We start from the raw sequence: 20,554 nt of genomic DNA on the forward strand, positions 1-20,554 counted from the left end.
TTGTGTCCTTGATTACCTGGAAAATGATGGACACATTTGGAGGCTGCGTTTGAAGAAGCCTTAGATTTTTAAAAAAAATGATAATCCTTCGGAGGATGCAGCCTCTGAAATGAGACACAGCTATAGTCTTGTTCGCAGAAATAAATATGTCATAATAAAGAGAGTTTTATGAGTCTTATGTTAAAGCAAAAACAAGATCCCACACTGTCCTATTTACATTCACTGGCCACTTTATTAGGTACACCTCACTAGTACCAGGTTGGACCTCCTTTTGCCTTCAGAACTGCCTTAATCCTTAATGGCAGAGAATAAACAAGCTACTGCAAATATTCCTCAGAGATTTTGCTCCATATTGTCATGATAGCATCACACAGTTGCTGCAGATTTGTCCAGTTTTGGTGAGTCTGTGTGAATTGTAGCCTCAGTTTCCTGTTCTTAGCTGACAGGAGCGGCACCCGGTGTGCTCTTCTGCTGCTGTAGCCCATCCGCCTCAAGGTTGGACGTGTTGTGTGTTCAGAGATGCTCTTCTGCAGAGCCCGGTTGTAACGAGTGCTTATTTGAGTTACTGTTGCCTTTCTGTCAGCTGGAACCAGTCTGGCCATTCTCCTCTGACCTCTGGCCTCATCAACAAGGCATTTGCGCCCACAGAACTGCCGCTCACAAACCCTAGAGATGGTTGTGCGTGAAAATCCCTGTAGATCAGCAGTTTCTGAAATACTCAGAGCAGCCCGTCTGGCAGCAACAACCATGCCACATTCAGTCATTTAAATCCCCTTTCTTCCCCATTCTGATGCTCAGTCTGAACTGCAGCAGATCCTCTTGACCATGTCTACATGCCGAAATGCAGTGAGCTGCTGCCATGTGATTGGCTGATTAGAAATTTGCAATAACAAGCAAATGGACAGGTGTACCTAATAAAGTGGCCGGTGAGTGTATATTTCCTAAATTACTATGTGTATAATGTGCATCACATGGTTTTCTATGATTAGTTTCTGTTTGGAACAGCATATTAACTGCAGTAAATAACTGAACTGAACAATCCTGCCTCATTGCATCTGAAGGGCATCCGCTGTGTAAAACATATGTTGGAATAGTTGGCGGTTCATTCTGCTGTGGCGACCCCTGATAGATAAGGGACTATGCTGAAGGAGAATGAATGAATAATATGTGCTAGTAGTGGAAATCTATTCGTTCACTTCTGCTATGATTTGTTTTGCATGTATGACGGTTGACAGTCTGTTATAATGAATGGTGACGGTAGTGGCGGCTGGGCGACCGGAAACAACACTCTCCTATTGTGTATTCTCCATCTCCATATTAGTGAACAGGCCTACAGCACAGCTCTACTCTCTCACCGCAGCTCTGCACAGTTTAGCTGCAGCCCTAATCAAACACAGCAGATCAACTAATCGCGGTGTTCAAGACTACTACACTACTGGATCAGCTGTGTTTGATTAGGGCTGGGGCTAAACTGTGCAGAGCTGCGGCCCTCCAGGAACTGAGTTTAACACCTCTGCTGCAGATCCTCATGTGTCCTGCTCTCTGTGTTTCAGATGTGGCTCCGGCTGAGCAGGAGAAGCTCTTCGTGCAGAAGCTCCGCCAGTGCTGCGTCCTCTTCGACTTCCTCTCCGACCCGCTCAGCGACCTGAAATGGAAGGAGGTGAAGCGAGCGGCGCTGAGCGAGATGGTGGAGTACATCACCCACAACCGCAACGTCATCACGGAGCCCATTTACCCAGAGGTGGTGCACATGGTGAGTCAGGCAGAGCCCCGCGGCGGCCCCCGGCCCCGTCTGAGCCCGCTTTCATCCCAGAGACGCACACAATCAGCCCAGTGTTTTCCCAGCAGGCCGATGTCCCCATTCTGCAGCGCTCCAGCTCTTCTACACACACCTCACATGCTCCTCTATTTACAGCTTTAAAGCAGCGCCATCCTGCTGGAGGAGCATTAGCAGCAGTGTCCAAACCATGATGAACAGATGTAAATAAAGAGCTGCTGTATTCAGTCATGTCTACAGGCCCGGTCACACACACACACACACACACACACACACACACACACACACACACACACACACACACACACACACACACACACTGAGCGTTATCAGCCCTGTCTTCCCAGATGATGATGGAGAAAACACTGACAGCCAATCAGAATCCAGTGAACATTAGAGCTCCAGACAGCACTGTGGAGAAGCACACTGATGATGATGATGATGATGATGATGATGATGATGATGATGAGCCCTGGCTTACAGGAGCATTGCAGATCAGGACTCTCCTGGAGACTATTGATCACACCATGAACAATAATGATCAACTAATAGATGGAGTTCTGAAAGTCGTGCTGGCGGACAGATGTGTAAAAATAACAGTAGTGCAGGACTCCAGTGCTAGTTTGAGTGTGTGTGTGTGTGTGTGTGTGTGTGTGTGTGTGTGTGTGTGTGTGTGTAAATGCTAGAGAACTGACTGCGGATGCTGAATGGACTGATTGATCAGATTGATTAGAGTCAGGGTGAGGCAGTGGCGCAGTATGTAGTGCTGTCGCCTCACAGCAAAAAGGTCGCTGGGTCGCTGGTTCGAGTTGGCATTTCTGTGTGGAGTTTGCATGTTCTCTCTGCGTTCGCGTGGGTTTCCTCCGGGTGCTCTGGTTTCCCCCACAGCCCAAACACATGCGCTATATGGGAATTGGGTAGGCTAAATTGTCCGTAGTGTGTGTGTGGATGTTTCCCAGAGATGGGTTGCGGCTGGAAGGGCATCCGCTGCGTAAAAACTTGCTGGATAAGTTGGCGGTTCATTCCACTGTGGCGAACCCGGATTAATAAAGGGACTAAGCCGACAAGTGAATGAATGAATGCACACTGAGACTGACCCCTGCTGGACACTACAGAGAATCAGCAGCAGAATCCACACACACACACACACACACTGACCATTAGCGGTCATCTGTGTGCGGACACTAATAAATTGATCCTGCACGGGTCCTTTTTGGTCAACCTGTAACCACAATAATTAAATGAACACCCGACCCGTCACCCGACAGCAGCACTACTATCATTCCATACCAGTCAGAATGTAGAAGTCCACCGCTCAAGAGGAGTCCAGAGAACACAGTCCTTCTGACCGCAGTTGTTCACAAGGGTTTGATTATTGTCACCGGATTTCCAACTATTTACGGTGTTTTCTTGCAGGGACATACATTAAACAAGTTACTGGCGAGGTACTGATGTGCATTAGTGTTGTGGATATATATATTTTCTTTAAAAAAGCGTGCATCTCAATACAAAACAGTACTGCTGCTTCAGCATATTTCAGACATATGGACACACTGGGTAATGAACAGCACACGCAACGTGATCTTCCATTGTTAAATGAATCTGATTATAAGTGCGCACCATTTTCCCGCTAGAGAGCATGTTTTGTGTGGGAATGTAGCTGATCTGATATGCGGCAGCGGCCCCTTTAAATACGAGATTAATGTAGTGAATTTTGACGCTCTCACCACCGGAGCTGAAGACAGACAGCGTTGACGCCAGGGCATCGTTCTTCCAGTTTGAGAATAAATGTTGAAGCTGCGTCACGGCGATTAGATCCTTGTGTAAACTCCAGCGTGGAGACTGGATGTGTGTACCGGCGAGTACAACGTGACGTCTCTGAGCGTTCAGCATTAACTGATGAGAAAGACTTGGTGTGAACCAATCAGCGCGCTCTATTGTGAGTGAGGTGCAGCTTCATGAATATGCATGACAGAGCTGTGAAGACTGTGTTCACCTGTTACAGTGTTCAGACGCCGCGGTGTGTTGCCAAAACAAGCAGAAGCAGAAGAATCGTTGAGAGACACGGGTCGTCAGTGTTGTGTTGATAAATGTGCTGTGATGAAGGTTTAGTTTCATTTCCCGCTATGAGAGCGCAGCTGGACTCACGTGTGGACTACAGCGCTCTGCTAACACGCCACAGAAACACGTCTGTGAGGAGCGTTATCACCCGACAGCTTTCCTCATCTGCATCTGCCGCTCGTCTCCTCTTAATAAAGACGCGATGGCTCCAGTTGGTGTTGATTGTTCTGTCTCTACAGATGTGCTCAGTGTGTGGTCAGGGCTCTTTGTTGATGTTTATTCAGAGTTAAGTGAGTTGGTATGGTCAGCAGAACTCTTTCAGTGTTTAAACACAGAGCATAAAGGTCATGTCTCTTTAATCATTATTCATTAAGAAGTTTTAGTCATAGTCATTAGATAAGAGCACAGAGTCCAGTGCTCGCTGTCCATCACTTCCCGCACGATTGCCTACAATGCTGCACACTGAATGACTACTCGACCCACATTCCACTTCGCCAGTTTATTACCGACCCGCATTCAAACCACAAATGACATGTGAATAGTAATTTCACCAGTTACATCAAATAATAGCTGTTCACTCGATCACATGCAGAACTCTGGATCCTGGTGTACACACAGAATAAGCCATAGTCTCCAGGAGAGTCCTGATCTGCAATGCTCCTGTAAACCAGGGCTGATCATCATCATCATCATCATCATCATCAGTGTGCTTCTCCACAGTGCTGTCTGGAGCTCTAATGTTCACTGGATTCTGATTGGCTGTCAGGGTTTTCTCTGTTATCAGCTGCGACACTCCTGCTGAAAGTGTGGATATTGCTCCTCAGTGTGTGTGTGTGTGTGTGTGTGTGTGTGCTGTAGCTGTGCTGTTCTCCATCATTCCTCTATCTTTACTGTTGTTATATAGTAATCCTGCTGGGTGTGAGCGGGCCTAGTCTGGCATCTCTGCTCTGGCATCCGTTATTGTGTGAGAGAAACACCAGCAGCCTGCAGAACAGAGATTCACACAAGACGGAGTGTGTGTGTGTGTGTGTGTTTATTCTGTGTGTGTTCATTCAGCGTGTGTGTGTGTTCCTCTCAGTCCTGTAGAGCTGTGATAGTGTGACAGAAAGCTGTTGCTAAAGCTGTGTGTGTGTGTGTGTGTGTGTGTTGTAGTTTGCAGTGAACATGTTCAGGACTCTTCCGCCTTCCTCCAACCCGACCGGAGCAGAGTTTGACCCGGAGGAGGATGAACCCACTCTGGAAGCAGCGTGGCCACATCTACAGGTGCGCTGGAGCGATTACACCTGTGTGTCCAATCAGCCAATCAGAACACAGCTGGCACTGAACACTGCAAAAACCACTGTTCCTACAGTTTTTAGCTGCGTCTCAAATGGCACACTATGCACTCATGCACTATGTCCTTATGCACTTACACACTCAACAGCACAGTACATGTATGTAGTGTTGTCCCAAATGGAGCACTGATGTTTTTACTAAGCGGAAATTCCCCCCGTTTCCCTGATGATGTTTGACGGTTGCCAAATCAGTGAACTAAATGACCAAGCTATTAAATAACACCTGCCCTGAGTATTACTGCATTCACCATCAGGAGGCGCTATAATCACTCTTACAGGAGGATTTTGCTTTCACCATCCAAAATAAATAAAGTTATCCAACATGTGCGGCCGAATGCTCCGCCCCTTCCGCTACGTGAGCAAAAGTGCATGACGTGTCCATCATTACACACTTCGTTTTAGCGGTACATCATCCATGTAATTAAAGTGCACTCATTATTTTTAGTTTTCTGTATGAACGCACTGCTTACACTATCTATACTGCAAAATGTCATAGAATAGTGCACATGTATGCAGCTTCTGTCTTGTTTCTAGTCCAGATATCTAAAAAAAACATAGAAATGTTGTCTTGTTTTCAGAAATAATAAGTCAAAATGATGAGAGTATTTCCTAAAAACAAGCAGAATAATCTTTGGGCGTATGGTTAAGAATAGAGTAATATGCTTTTGTTTAACTGCATTGCTTTAATGCACTCCTGCATTGGCCTCACACACCACCAGTTCATGGCTCACACATACACTCTGCGCTCTCATAATAGGGACTCTTCAAAATCTGACTGGAGCACGAATAATTTTGTCTTCAGCCGTATGATTGAGACCAGTGAGATTTCAGCGTGATATTAGAGAAATATAAATCAAATTATCTGCATGTCATAAATGCGGTTTGGACTCGTTTATTGTCATTGTATTTTAGATAAGCAATGAAATTTGAGAGTGCTACTTTTTGGGTTTGTATAAAGAATATTAGGAGACATTTTTAATAATGATGTTAATAATAAATAAATCAATAAAGTCACACTGGTTTAGCATTGGCTACAGTCTACGGTATATCTCATATGAAAATTAGATTTTTATCACTGAATTAAACATGCTGTGATGTTGTTGCAGATATACTGTACCGTAGTGTAGCTGTGTTGCTCATTTCTGTCTCTCTCTGCCTCCTACAGCTGGTGTACGAGTTCTTCCTGCGCTTTCTAGAGTCGCCTGATTTTCAGCCAAATGTTGCCAAGAAGTACATCGACCAGAAATTTGTGATGCAGGTGATTCCCGGCTTTATTTTAAGCTCTTTATAGTTGTCAGTGAAGTTGAGTCCAACAGTGTGCAGTAGAACTGGAAAAAGTGCTTTTCTGACGTACATTTTGTTTGTCTTGTTTCTGGATATCTAAAAACACTTAAATCATTTTCTGGACAAACACAAAATATAGTCTCGGTTTCAAAAATAATGAGTCAAAATGAGTGAGTTTGTCGTTAAAGCTGCTGTATGTCAGTGCTTGACTCTTCTGCATCATATAAACAGCATCATGTGTGTGCAGATACTCAGAATCATGCTCAGTGAACACTCCTGTTTATCTGAAACACAATGCTGAAGTCAGATGTTCTGCTGTGAACAGTTACGTGCTGTAACGGCTGTCTTTGTTTTGGTCCCTTTAACACGCCCAATGCCAGTTTAGCCAATCATATTTAAGCACAACGGGTTGCCAGATGGTGGAAAACAGCATATTTCATTCATCCAGTCAGGAAGGCTCTAGAAATATTAGGAGTGTAAACATCCGTGAGCAGGTCACACTGTAACCCGTGTCCTAACAACACGCTACATGACGAGACACACAGTGATGAGCATTAAGGAAACAGGACAGAAATGTAAACACAGCCATTCAGCAGCGCAGGATAGCACACTTACTGCACTCCAGCACAACACTGAGCTTTATAATCTGATGAACACATGTTAAAGCTCTTCAACATGATTAATGTAGATGCTGAATCACTGATATGTGTTGGTTTGCACTGAGTCTCAGTTCTGAAGTTCAGTTTCAGACGCTTTATTGTATTCTCCAGATCTGAGCTGAACTCTCTGCTGCTGCTGTCAGTAGTGTGGCAATACATGTCCTGTATTATCAGCATTTAACACTAAAGCACAAGAGCTGTATCTGAGCTGATCACGGTCAGTTTTCTGTTGTTCAGCTGTGAGAAATAAAAGCCTTTTCTAATATATTTATTTCAGCTGTTGGTTAGGACTGAAACTCCTTTAATATGGAGAATATTCCTTCTATCGCATGCCGTTGCTATTATATAGAACACGGTTTAAATCACTCGCTCCTGTCCTCAGTCTGGAAACCTGCACTTGCTTTTGTTTTAATCCAGGTGTGCAATACCTAGATCAACCACAGGGTGTCAAACTCACACTGAAACAAAACAAAAACTAACAAAACAAGCTAAATAAAACTGTAAAAATCACACCCATAATGCAACAGTGCTGTTCATTTCAGCTGCTGGATCTGTTCGACAGTGAAGATCCGCGTGAGAGAGACTTCCTGAAGACCACCCTGCACCGAATATACGGAAAGTTTCTGGGGCTCCGAGCTTACATTAGGAAACAGATTAACAACATCTTTTACAGGTCAGCACTGCAATCATCATTCATTCATTCATTCATATTCAGATGCATTTCCAGCCGCATTGCAGTACTGGGAAACACCCACACACACTTATTCACACAATATGGCCAATTTAGTTACCCAATTCCCCTATAGCGCATGTGTTTGGACTGTGGGGGAAACCGGAGCAACCGGAGGAAACCCACGCCAACACGGGGAGAACATGCAAACTCCACACAGAAACACCAACTGACCCAGCCGAGACTCAAACCAGAGACCTTCTTGCTGTGAAGTGTCCCCATTGTTAGTCATTTCTGATCATTACATTGAGAGGCGGTGGTGTAATGTGTTCATACACATTCTTACTGTGAGTTTGTGTCCTGTTTCTAGCCCAAATATGTAAAAATTCCTAAAATCAAGAGCATCTTAGAGACAAGCAAAACATACCGTCTTATTTGAGTTATATTTCTGACTATATATATATTTAAAAGTATCATATGGGCCTTCTCAAAATGCTTATACACATCCAAAACTGCACAGCGCATTGGTATGGCATGGAGGTTTGGTCGGCAGTGTGTAATGTGAGCGTTTGGCTGTGGGTGTGTGTTGACCCTCAGTGTTTTGTGTTCGCCTGCAGGTTCATTTATGAGACCGAGCATCACAACGGAATAGCTGAACTCCTGGAGGTGCTGGGAAGGTAAAACACAAGCTTGTGACGTCTGTCCCTGTGCATGCTGGGAAATCCTCTGATATCTGATTGGTTGTGTCTGACAGCATCATCAACGGCTTCGCTTTACCGCTGAAAGAAGAGCACAAGATCTTCCTGCTGAAGGTGCTGCTGCCGCTGCATAAGGTGAAGTCTCTGAGCGTCTACCATCCGCAGGTGAGCCATTACCCAGGCCCGTTAGCGCACCAGCGTATGCTAACAGCAGCAACATGGAGATCAGCATGAGTGCAGTGTTGGTAATGCAGTGTCTTCTGCCTCTAGCTGGCGTACTGTGTGGTTCAGTTCCTGGAGAAGGACAGCACACTGACCGAACCGGTAAGACTGCACACTCAACATCACGCCTACATGGACACCAATACTGTGATTTCAATATGATTAAGACGACTCTCTGATTAAGAGTCCACCATGTGGAGGACAGTAATCTGACTAGAGTCATAATCAAACTAAACACCAATGGACTTAAGATCAGTCCAAACACCTGCGCTATAGGGGAACTGATGATGTAATGAAGGTTCGGTTCCATACGCTTTTATGGCTGTGTCTACTGTCAAAAGGTACCTAAAACCGAACTGTACCATACCACTTTTAGTCACTTATTGCAAAGGGTACCAACAGGCCCAAAGGGTACCCTAAAGCAGAGCTAGACGTGCAGCTGAACACTATTGGTTTACAGAGATACGTCACTTGCAGAAGCAGGAGAATGGACAAAGGAACCGCCACAGCTGTGTGTGTGTGTGTGTGTGTGTGTGTGTGTGTGTGTGTGTGTGTAAGCTAGTGCAGATAGGTGAGTGGGTGATTTTGCTGTGGCGAGCCGTGATAAAGACATGAGTAAACCAAAGGAGGGTTGTAAAACTCATTTTTACCCACAATCTTATGGCCCGTTTCCACTGAGTGGTACGGTACGGTTCAGTTTGGTATGCTTTTATGGCCGTTTCCACTGTCTAAAGGCAAGGCGAACCGAACCAAACCGTACCATACCACATTTTCGGCACCCTTTCAAAAGAGTCCTAAACACAAGAAAGGGTACCAAAAGGCGGAGCTAGACGCGCAGCTGAACACTGATTGGTTTACAACAAGCCAGAATGTAAACAAAGGACCCGCCATGTTTGAAATACACAGCGAGAGATTACAGCGGAATTATATATATATAGTAACAAGTCATGGTCGATCCGGGCTCAAACAAACCTTGTCGTTGTCTTGATGAACAGCCATAAAGCCATAGAGTAGAGCAGAATCTACTCTGTGCCTAAAGGTTTTTTACGAGCCAGTCTGAAGCGTGAGCGGTTTTGCTTTCCTGCTTGCACTCGCCGGGCGTCTATATCTGAAACGTGAGAGTAGAGCACGGAAAAAAAGGGAAGCCAAGCAGCACGTTATTTCTCCAGCAAACAGGAACAAACTGCCTGGCATTCATTTTTATCTTCACCTTTTGGACTAATATGAACTGGGAATGATGGAGTGACTCTAACAGAGGCTGCATGTGCTGCTGAACATTACACACACAGATGAGAGGTCTGCTCTGACTGTAGGCTTTACTTTGTGTTGTTTTGAACCTAATTAAGTACTAAATGTCTGCTGTGTGTAGTGTTTCTGTAATTAATAATATATCGGGGACTGTAAGGGGCGGTATGTGTTCATATATGTTTATTTATTTATTTATTTAATATAATTACAGACGTTACAGTAGGCTATTTCGCACTGTCATTGATCTGCAGTTATAATCAACTCCTGTTCATAGAAAAGTCAGTAATAAACATTTATACAGAAGTGTTTATGTGTGTAAAGCGTAAAGTGCTTTTCATATGATATGTGAGCGACCTGTGCAGCCTTATTGTAGACATTTTCTCGAGCGAAAATGACGTCTACTGAAACTTTGTCATACACCACGCTTACCAAAAGGCTACCCTTGCTAGTAGAAACGCAAGCCTGATAAAGGTGACCAGTACCGACCCGCACCGCACTGTACTGTACCAGTCAGTGGAAACGAGCCATTACTTTCTCTGATCGTCTTATATTTCACTCCCAGGAGACACAGACGTCCTCACTCAGGACATGCGTTAGAGCTTCCTCTACCGTAACACACATAAAACACGGATTGCTGTAAAAACTCATCAATGGCGGGAAAGAGTTTTCTCAAAGCATGCTTTTCTTACAGTTTCTAGTCCAAATATCTGAAATCAAGAAGCATTTTCTAGACAAGCACACAATACAGTGTTGTTTTCTGAAATGATGAAGAGTTGTTCAGTAAAACAAGCAGAATAATCTGACCTGGGGTTAAGGAAAGTAATGCCTAGAAAATGCTTCTGGATTCACTCATTTGTAGACATTTAGACTAGAAACAAGACAACAAATGAAAGTAAGAACAGCGTCCATTGCAGTGTAGTCTCCTCAGTGATGGGGAAAGGTCAAAGACAGAGTGTTCATGTCTGGCTGATCTGCTCCTTGATTGATTAATTGATTAGTGTATTGATCAGTGGATTAGGAACTCCTCTATCTCTCTCTCTCTGTGCAGGTGGTGATGGCGCTCCTCAAGTACTGGCCGAAGACACACAGCCCGAAGGAGGTGATGTTCCTGAACGAGCTGGAGGAGATCCTGGACGTCATCGAGCCCTCAGAGTTCGTCAAGGTGATGGAGCCGCTCTTCAGACAGCTGGCCAAGTGTGTGTCCAGCCCGCACTTCCAGGTCAGTGTGTGTGTGTGTGTGTGCGTGTGTCTGTGTGTTCATGTGTGTGTGTTTTTAAGGAGCATGTGATATGATTGACCGCAGCTGGTCTCTTATCTACAATCATGAGTTAGCCAATCAGATTAATCCAAACTCACTCTAAGTAGCCTAGCTAAAACTCCTCCCTTATCTTTGTTTTCCAGAGAAACCCCCCATCCACCCCTTCTCCCCCTTTCTTCCTTTACCACGGGGAGCTCTCGAGAACCACCTGATCTCGTATTCCCCTTACATGCTCGATCCACCAGGCGGGAGCCCTGGGCTCAATTATCTCAGAGCTCAGGGTTCTCTCCTGGGACAGCATGCCAAACCTGCTATCATTTGTCAAACAGTATCTAAGTGTGAACTCTTGAAAGGCTCATGAAAGCACCCAGAATGAAATTTATAGACTGCAGTTTGCTGTGAAGGCTGGATTAAGGATATAGAAAATGTATAGAAAATACAATCTGTACAGTAAAAAAACAATGGAAACCTGTGGAATATCCACAAAATTCATTAAAGGGCCATGAAAGCCCCTCGTTTCAGCAGGATGTTTTCACACCTCTACTTTGGAAAAAGTCAGAAAAGTGGGCGTGTCCAGCTCTGTTTAGGGGGGAGTGACGGAGGAACTAAAGTGGGAGGGTGTGGGAGTGTCTATTTGGGCACGCGCGAGTTTCAGAGTCAAAATACACACACACACACACACACACACACGGGAGAAAGTGATGGTGTTTAACCTACATGGACATCTGTAGTCGAATTATTTGCCAAATTATTAAATGCTGGACTTTAACTGCAGTTTGGCTCTTTCATTCAGGGAGTTCATTCATGTCCCTCGCCACAAACGAGATATTTGATTGGAGGAGCTGCTCCAAGCGTGTATTTTTCATGCAATGTTTGATACCGCACGGCGAATGAGAGAAAAAACCCTCAGCATTTCCCGGAAACTTAGATGCACACGGCAGGTAGCGTCAGAAAGCCGCGTGTGTTATTCCGGTCACAAAATGCGGTAAAAACCCTACACGAGGTTAAAGTTTGGTTGTGGTGCTAACATGTTTACACTCGGTGCAATAGATAATTTAGTTCGATACGAACAAACTGAATAAACAAAGAGCACTGGTCGCTCACTTACCAAATCTGTAGAGACAGGACAATCACCAGCAACTAGAGCCGCGTCTTTATTAAGAGGAGACGAGCAGCAAATCCGGATCTCAGCGTTTGCAGATGAGAACAGCTCTCAGGTAAACAATAATCCTCCTTAGACACGTAAGTTATTGTTGTGGAGCGTCGCGTACACTGTTAATCCACACGTGATCCAGATGAGCTCTCACAGAGAGAAAATGAAAACGAAACTTAACGGCAGCAAACTATAAAAGCAACACTTCACGCTTGTTTTGCCAACACAACGTGGCGTCTCTGTCGTCTAAACACTGTGACTAATGAATATTAATGAAGTTGCACAATAGAGCGCGCTGATTGGTTTGAACCAAGCCTTACTCATGCATTAATGCATCACACTGTAAGACGTAATAAGACACACTCTGGCACAGACGTCCAGTCTGCACGCTGGAATACACGCTATTATCTCATGACTGTGACGCAGCTTCAACAATTCGTTTCAAACCGGAAGAACGAATTTGCTGGAAATAACGCAAAAACAACCAATTTACACTTTTTAGTGAAATATAGTTTTTTTTTATTTTTTTTTTTAGTTTATTTGTTTACAGGGTCAATGCACATTAATAAACATTACTGTAAAATGTGCCAGAATTAGCCAAGAATGGCTATTTTTCATCCGTAGACCCTTTACAGAATGTTAAAAAGTCACACCTAAAATAGAAGCACAACATTAAACATTAAATACACTTTCATAAGAAATACAGTTAAAAAAGTAAAGAAAAGAAAAAAAGAAAAAAAAAAGAACAGACTGATGGGAGCAGAGGACAAAAAGCCAAAGACAACAGTACAAATGTGTCTAGAATACAGTACTAATGCTGACAATGCTGATTTGTCAATAACCAATTTCTAACATGAGACTGAGAAGAACGAAAAGTGCATGATCTTCTAATTGTTGGTGGGATGGAGTTCCATTCCCTAGCAGCTCTCACTGAAAATACAGATTTTGACTGAATTTGCTTTCAGTCCTAATAGTGTTTATAGCAGTGTGGGACACACATATACCACTGTCAACAGCTCAACACATGTGTTCTGGTGTTTCGTGACCCTTTAAATTGTGTGTGTGTGTGTGTGTGTGTGTGTGTGTGTGTGTGTGTGTGTGTGTGTGTGTGTGCAGGTGGCTGAGCGAGCGCTGTATTACTGGAATAACGAGTACATCATGAGTCTCATCAGTGATAACGCAGCCAAGATCCTACCCATCATGTTCCCCGCGCTCTACAGGAACTCCAAGAGCCACTGGAACAAGTGAGACTCCTTACTTTACTGTAGAGTTCACTGCAGACGGCTAAACACATGCTCTGACAGGTAATCAGTGATAGGTTTTCATTACTCAGGTGTAGTAAATTAATCTAAATACCTCAGAATGCTTGGAAATGGTTAAGATACGAACACGAATAAATGTGGTTCAGTGCCGTTTCAAAGCTTCAAAATGATCCAAACACACCAAACGATTCATAAGAGCACAGAGACGACTGCTACTACAGTACAGCAGAGATACACTGTACATTAGTTTAACAGTTGGACCAAACTTTAGGCTTTACTTAATCCTCTCTGTAGAGAAGCGAACAACTCACTGCAGGCCCGGCGCTACGGGGGGACAAAGGGGGGCATTGCCCCCTCAGAAAGAGTTTGTGCCCCCCCAGTTTTTATTAAGGATTGTTCACTCAAACTGAAAATCCTTTCTGTCATTAATTATTAACACCCTCGTCGTTCCAACCTTAAGAACACACATTTAAATATTTTAAAATATATGACATAGCAATTGAATTATGAAAATAGTGATATTAAAGCTAGTCCTATAGTTCAGAGATCCGGTCCCGCGTCAGGTCAGGTGCGCCCGTAAATAGCCTTTAAAACGCGCACACGGCGATGGAGGCGCACTCAACTCACAAGGGAGAAAAGTGGGTGACATGATAGGAGCAGCTTAATTCATTACATGCTTTGGTTAACTAATTATTTAAACACAACTCTCTTGAGCTCTAAAAGGAAAAAACACATAAGAAATTTGCTGTTAAATTAATTTTAGCAGAGCAACTGCCAGTCATTTATTAGTTATTTGGGAAGATGTAACCTAATAAAAATGTTTTAATAAAAATAAATAGTTTACTGCACAGTCCCACAGTAGGCTACACTATAAATAATATTTTAATTTTATTTATTAATATTATTATTAATATTATTACAATTAAACTAAAATTGACAAAACGCAGAACCCTTAATGTTTGCTTTCATTTTGCTAAAAAGCGCACTTTTACAGTTGTGTAGAGAAACATCCTATTATGCAGCAGCAGTCAAGGTATAACACATAATAAATGCCTTTTGCGTTTATTAAGTCAAGTTTGCAGTGTTATAAATGGAATAGGTATAGTGCTTAAGTGGATTTATCGCGGATCAACCGAGAAACCTCTCACATGCTGCAGGTAGCCAGAATGATAATCTTTTAAAAATGTCATTTAGGCTATACAGCTTTTTGCTCATGCAAAATTAAACAACATAAAATATATTGTAGATCTGTTTTAAGAGCTAAAATACAACATATCGAGTTTGTTTTGACTTGTAGCTCATGGCCCTAAAATGAAAATAACCTGAAAACAAGCTATTAAAAAAAGGCTTAATAAATAAAATAATTAATAAATAAAATGACGGGTAGGCCTAGTAACCTAATGTTTATGATGGTTTACAATATCTCGAAAAAATACACTTATGATAGCCTAAGATAAATCTTAGTTTTTACATTAAAATGATGACAAAAAAGTTATATAGCATATTGAGTGTTATCCGTGCCAAAATTTAACCAATTTTCACGGTAATAACATGTGAATTTTGGTATCTTTTTTAGGTATTTTTCTGGCTACACTAATGCTTTAAAATGTAACTCAGTAATTGTTTTAAATGACATTAGATTGTAACATTTAGCTTTTCCCTGACACTGATGTTGGTTGGATAATACGTGAAGCGGGATGACTCGGTTAAGCTGATTTCACTATATTTATTTACCGGTTAAATGAATAGTCTGATCGTGGGTCAGCTTGCATGTGTGGGCATAATTTGATGTCTTTACCTAAAACTTTAAACATTCATATGCCTGTTATTTTAAATAAATTGGAAATAAGGAGAATAACATATGATTTAAAGCACTCGTTTGGCACTGAAGCCATGATCCGTCTGCATTAATAAGCGGTATGCATTACTATCGTTAATAAAATTCGTAATAGCGAAACTGCGTATTGTTATTACTATTAAATTGTAGCCTATATTACTACCCTAGTTCAGTAACTTAGGCAGTAATGCAAAGTAATAATAAATGCGAATAAATAGCTTAAATGAAAGAAACAAGAGACCAAAATCAGTCACCAGGTCTAGTGCCCCCCTATGGATTTAAAGTGCCCCCTCAGTTTTGACTTCCTGGCGCCGGGCCTGACTCACTGAGTCAAGACTGAGGGTCAGATGACGACAGTAAATGTTGTTATAGTTCAGTGTAATTTAACAAGCGCAGTTCACCATGGAGGCTTTATCCAGAGAGAGATGTGTCCAGATTGAGCATCATGCACACTGGTTTCATTCAACAGCAGGAAGGAATCGTTTAGGATTGACTCAAAAGAATCATCATGAGGAATCAGACCCTGAATTTGGAATGAAAACTTCAATCTGTAAAGCACACAGGTCTGCCGTTACGTCACGTCACTGTTTACTGCTGCAGGTAGATGAATAAACACTGTGGAGGGACAGGAGTAGCGAGATGTGTCTGGGACTGAACATTGCTCCTGCTTGTGGTAACCTGCCTGTGTTTCTGATCTCCTGCAGGACGATCCACGGCCTGATCTACAACGCTCTGAAGCTCTTCATGGAGATGAACCAGAAGCTGTTCGACGACTGCACACAGCAGTTCAGAGCCGAGAAGAACAGGTGAAACACACACACACACACACACACACACACTTCCTCACACACACACACACACACACACTTCCTCATGATCACACACACTTCCTCACACACACACACACACACACACACACACACACACACACACACTTCCTCATGATCACACACACTTCCTCACACACACACACACACACACACACACACACACACACACACACACACACACTTCCTCATGATCACACACACTTCCTCACACACACACACACACACACACACACACACACACACACACACACACACACACACACACACACTTCCTCATGATCACACACACTTCCTTACACACACACTTCCTCATGATCACACACACTTCCTCACACACACACACACACACACACACACACACACACACACACACACACACTTCCTCATGATCACACACACACACACACACACACACACACACACACACACACACACACTTCCTCATGATCACACACACACACACATACACACACACACACACACACACACACACACTTCCTCATGATCACACACACTTCCTCACACACACACACACACACACACACACACACACACACACACACACACACACACACTTCCTCATGATCACACACACTTCCTCACACACACACACACACACACACACACACACACACACTTCCTCACACACACACACACACACACACACACACTTCCTCATGATCACACACACTTCCTCACACACACACACACACACACACACACACACACACACACACACACTTCCTCATGATCACACACACTTCCTCACACACACACACACACACACACACACACACACACACACACACACACACACTTCCTCATGATCACACACTCTTCTGCTTGCAGAGAGAAGGCCAAGCTGAAGGAGCGAGAGGAGGCCTGGATGAAGATTGAGAGTCTGGCGCAGTCAAACCCGCAGGTGAGCTCCTCCATCCCATAATGCGCCATAGTGTTCCAGCACACACACACACACACACACCTGCGCTAGTGTCTGCAGCTCGACCGTGCCGTCTGTGTGAGCGTTATATTCAGCGAGTGTTATTCTCCAGGTTTCTTCTGCTGCTGCTGTTATTGATTATTGATCATTACTCTCTGATTGTCCACCACTTGATTCATATTGGACTAGAGAGGACCTACAAGTCTGAGGCCACGGTGCTCCACTGGAAAAAGCTGGTTTGCCATCTACAGGTCGTCCTTACCCCAGGTGGAGGAGTTCCAGTAGAGTCAGAGTTTTGTTCATGAGTGAGGGAAGGATGGAGCGTGAGATTGACAGGTGGATTGGTGCAGCAGTAATTCAGTCCATGTATCGGTCCGTTGTGGTAAAGAAGGAGCTGAGCGGAAAGGCAAAGCTCTCCATTTACCGGTCAATCTACGTTCCGATTCTGGGTCTGACTGAAAGGACAAGGTCTCAGATACAAGCGCAGGATGGCAGGGCGCACCTTTATAGACAGGGTGAGGAGCTCAGACACCCGGGAGGAGCTCAGAGTAGAGCCGCTGCTCCTCCACATCGAGCGTAGTCAGCTGAGGGGGCTCGGGCATCTGTTTCGGATGACTCCAGGACGCCTACCTAGGGAGGTGTTCCAGGCTTGTCCCACCGGGAGGAGGCCTCGGGGAAGACCCAGGACCCGCTGGAGGGACTACGCAGTTCGCTGTGTTACAAAGCTCAAGCTTGGTGAACAGTTGGTGAATCTGCTCATCAGGAAAGCTCTAGTGCTTTAGGAGCAGAGATGGGTCGAGGATCGCCAGTTTGAGCACAGATAGAAGAGGAAATGAGTGAAGTGTGTGAACACAATGATCCTCAGAGGAAGAGAGTAGACATGTGGATATTTCACCTTCAACAGTGCAGAACAGCATTAAAGACTGAAGGAATCTGGAGGAGTTTCAGTGCGTAAAGGACAGAAGCGCAAGCCTGAGCTGAACAAGCGTGACCTCCGACCCCTCAGGGGGCGCTGCATCAAGAGTCCTCAGTCATCTATAAGCAGATCAGCACATGGGCTCAGCACTACTGCGGCAAACCTTCGACAAGCAGCACAATACAGAGTCACATCCACAAACACCAGCCAACACTGCACTGTGCCAAGAGGAAGCCCTATGTTAACAGTGTCCAGAAGCACTTCTCTAGGCTCGGAGGCATCTGGGATGGAGCATCACACAGTGGAGACGTGTGCTGTGCTCAGAGAAACACTTCTGTGATGCTCCATTAATGCTGTGTGTGTGTGTGTGTGTGTGTGTGTGTGTGTGTGTGTGTGCGCGTGTGTGTGTGTGTGCAGGTGTCCCGGGAGCAGAGGAAGGAGCGTCCGCTCGTCAGGCGTAAATCTGATCTCCCGCCCGACTCCTTCACCACTAAAGCCTTGGAGACGCAGCGGCGAGCAGAAGAGCAGCTGAGCAACCACACACACACACACGGCCACTAGCTGGCGCTGCGCTGCGCTGTAACACACTGCACTCTCAGGGGTTCCACTGGAGGAGCACACCTACACTGTCCTCTACATATGGGTCCGTCCCGCTCTGCTCTTCCCGCTCCGCGTGTGTGTGTGTGTGTGTGTGTGTGTGTGTGTGTGTGAATGTGTTGGAGACTCAGAACAGTCTGTGTTTGTGTGTGTGTGAGATGGAGGCTTAGAACGGAGTGTGTGAGTGTGTATTTGTGCATGTGTGTACGCGCATGTGCGTGTGTGTGTGTGTGTGTGGAAGAGCAGAAGCTTTCTTCACTTTGACGTTCGTTTGAGGTTCAGGGACGGCTGCCAGTGCCAATACTGTCACATTTATTAGCTTCCTGTTAACAGCAGTGTGTGTGTGTGTGTGTGTGTGTGTGTGTGTGTGTGTGTGTGTGTGTGTGTGTGTGTGTGTGTGTGTGTGTGTGTGTGTGTGTGGAAGAGCAGAAGCTTTCTTCACTTTGACGTTTGGTTGAGGTTCAGGGACGGCTGCCAGTGCCAATACTGTCACATTTATTAGCTTCCTGTTAACAGCAGTGTGTGTGTGTGTGTGTGTGTGTGTGTGTTTTCTGCTTCACTGATGTGCAGTTTCACAAACGGACACACAGACGGTCACTCTTTGTTTTAACACTCGTGTGTTACGACGGTCACTCCTGTGCCATAATGAACTCCTGACAGGCCAGCGGAGCTCTTGGCTTGGTGTGTGTGTGTGTGTGTGTGTGTGTGTGTGTGTGTGTGTGTGTTTATATGAGTGTGAGTGTGTATATGAGTGTGTGTGTGTGTTTATATGAGTGTGAGTGTGTATGTGTGTGAGTGTGTATGTGTGTGTGTGTCCATGAGTGTGAGTGTGTGTGTGTGTGAGTGTGTGTGTGTGTGTGTGTGTGTGTGTGTGTGTGTGTGTCGTCTCCACCGTTCCCAGATCAGCACTTCTGACCGGAGCCGCTGGTTCTGCTGGATCTCGGACTCGCTGCTGAGCAGGAAACACGTCCGTCTTTTCCAGAACGATCTCTGTGCCTTCAGCAGCGGGACCAGCGATGATTCACTGATTCACTGATTCAGCATCGCACACTTGACTCTCTGGAGATTCGGTTCGTTCGCATGAGTCGACTCAAACGCTGACGCTTCGATTGTTCATCTCCGTCTGGATGTTTCCTGATATTTACTGAAATACCAAGAAGCACTTCCTGAAAACTTGAAAACTTTACTGTGTGTGTGTGTGTGTGTGTGTGTGTGTGTGTGTGTGTGTGTGTGTGTGTGTGTGTGTGTGTGTGTGTGTGTTGAATCAGTCGCATGCTTACAGTCGTCTCTGTACTGTAGTTTCAGCTCCTGTATGTGTTCTCGCTGCGGTTTATTTCTCGTTTCTCTATAATGATTAATGCAGTATGTGAGCATATAAATGTTGATGTATGAAGATGTTTGGGTCTCTGCCTCTTTTCCACACACACGCACACACACACACACGCACACGCGCACACGCACGCACACACATGCACACGCACACACACGCACGCACGCACACACACACACACACACACACACACACTCTCGTCTCAGGTGATTCTGGGCTCATCGTCTGCTGTTCTGCTGATTTGAGAGGAGAATTGTTTGGAGATCTGCTTTCAGATGACGGTAAGTTTCCCTTCACACAGTCACTGCAGAACAGGCTGTCCTCACCTGTTTCTAGTCCAAATTTCTACAAACTGTTCAGTTAAAGAAGCATTTTCTGGAAAAGCTAAACAGATAGTGTTGTGTTCAGAGATAATGAGTCCAAATGAAATCAGTTTCTCAGTAAAACCAGCAGAGTAATCTGACATGATCATTCTGCT

General features: G+C 44.5%; 1 protein-coding gene and 1 long non-coding RNA gene across 5 annotated transcripts in view; one reads left to right on the top strand and one right to left on the bottom strand.

Annotated features, from left to right (window-relative positions):
• The window catches only part of LOC147839853 (uncharacterized), a 195,997-nt gene extending 180,214 nt beyond the window's left edge, over positions 1 to 15,783 (bottom strand). Inside the window, exon 1 of the long non-coding RNA XR_015513011.1 lies at positions 15,513 to 15,783. This is a non-coding gene — a long non-coding RNA (uncharacterized LOC147839853). The remainder of the gene's footprint in view (positions 1 to 15,512) is intronic.
• ppp2r5ca (protein phosphatase 2, regulatory subunit B', gamma a) overlaps positions 1 to 20,139 on the top strand; it is a 40,737-nt gene extending 20,598 nt beyond the window's left edge. For 2 of the 4 annotated variants that reach the window (XR_015512914.2, XR_015512915.1), the window contains 14 exons: positions 1,554 to 1,753; positions 4,991 to 5,101; positions 6,338 to 6,430; positions 7,658 to 7,788; positions 8,403 to 8,462; positions 8,540 to 8,648; positions 8,754 to 8,807; positions 11,002 to 11,172; positions 13,481 to 13,608; positions 16,168 to 16,269; positions 17,143 to 17,215; positions 18,567 to 19,099; positions 19,266 to 19,437; positions 19,499 to 20,139. Coding sequence is in view for 2 of the 4 variants with exons in the window: in XM_087290031.2 (XP_087146157.1) it covers positions 1,554 to 1,753; positions 4,991 to 5,101; positions 6,338 to 6,430; positions 7,658 to 7,788; positions 8,403 to 8,462; positions 8,540 to 8,648; positions 8,754 to 8,807; positions 11,002 to 11,172; positions 13,481 to 13,608; positions 16,168 to 16,269; positions 17,143 to 17,215; positions 18,567 to 18,710 (1,376 nt within the window). In the remaining 2 variants the exon portion in view is untranslated. Of the gene's footprint in view, positions 1 to 1,553; positions 1,754 to 4,990; positions 5,102 to 6,337; positions 6,431 to 7,657; positions 7,789 to 8,402; positions 8,463 to 8,539; positions 8,649 to 8,753; positions 8,808 to 11,001; positions 11,173 to 13,480; positions 13,609 to 16,167; positions 16,270 to 17,142; positions 17,216 to 18,566 lie in introns of all 4 variants that reach the window. The other 2 variants (XM_087290031.2, XM_087290032.1) reach the window with 1 other exon arrangement.
• The last annotated feature ends 415 nt before the right edge of the window (positions 20,140 to 20,554 follow it).

Source organism: Danio rerio, chromosome 17 (genome assembly GCF_052040795.2).
Source record: "Danio rerio strain M-AB ecotype USA chromosome 17, GRCz13ab, whole genome shotgun sequence".
Taxonomy (NCBI): Eukaryota; Metazoa; Chordata; class Actinopteri; order Cypriniformes; family Danionidae; genus Danio; species Danio rerio.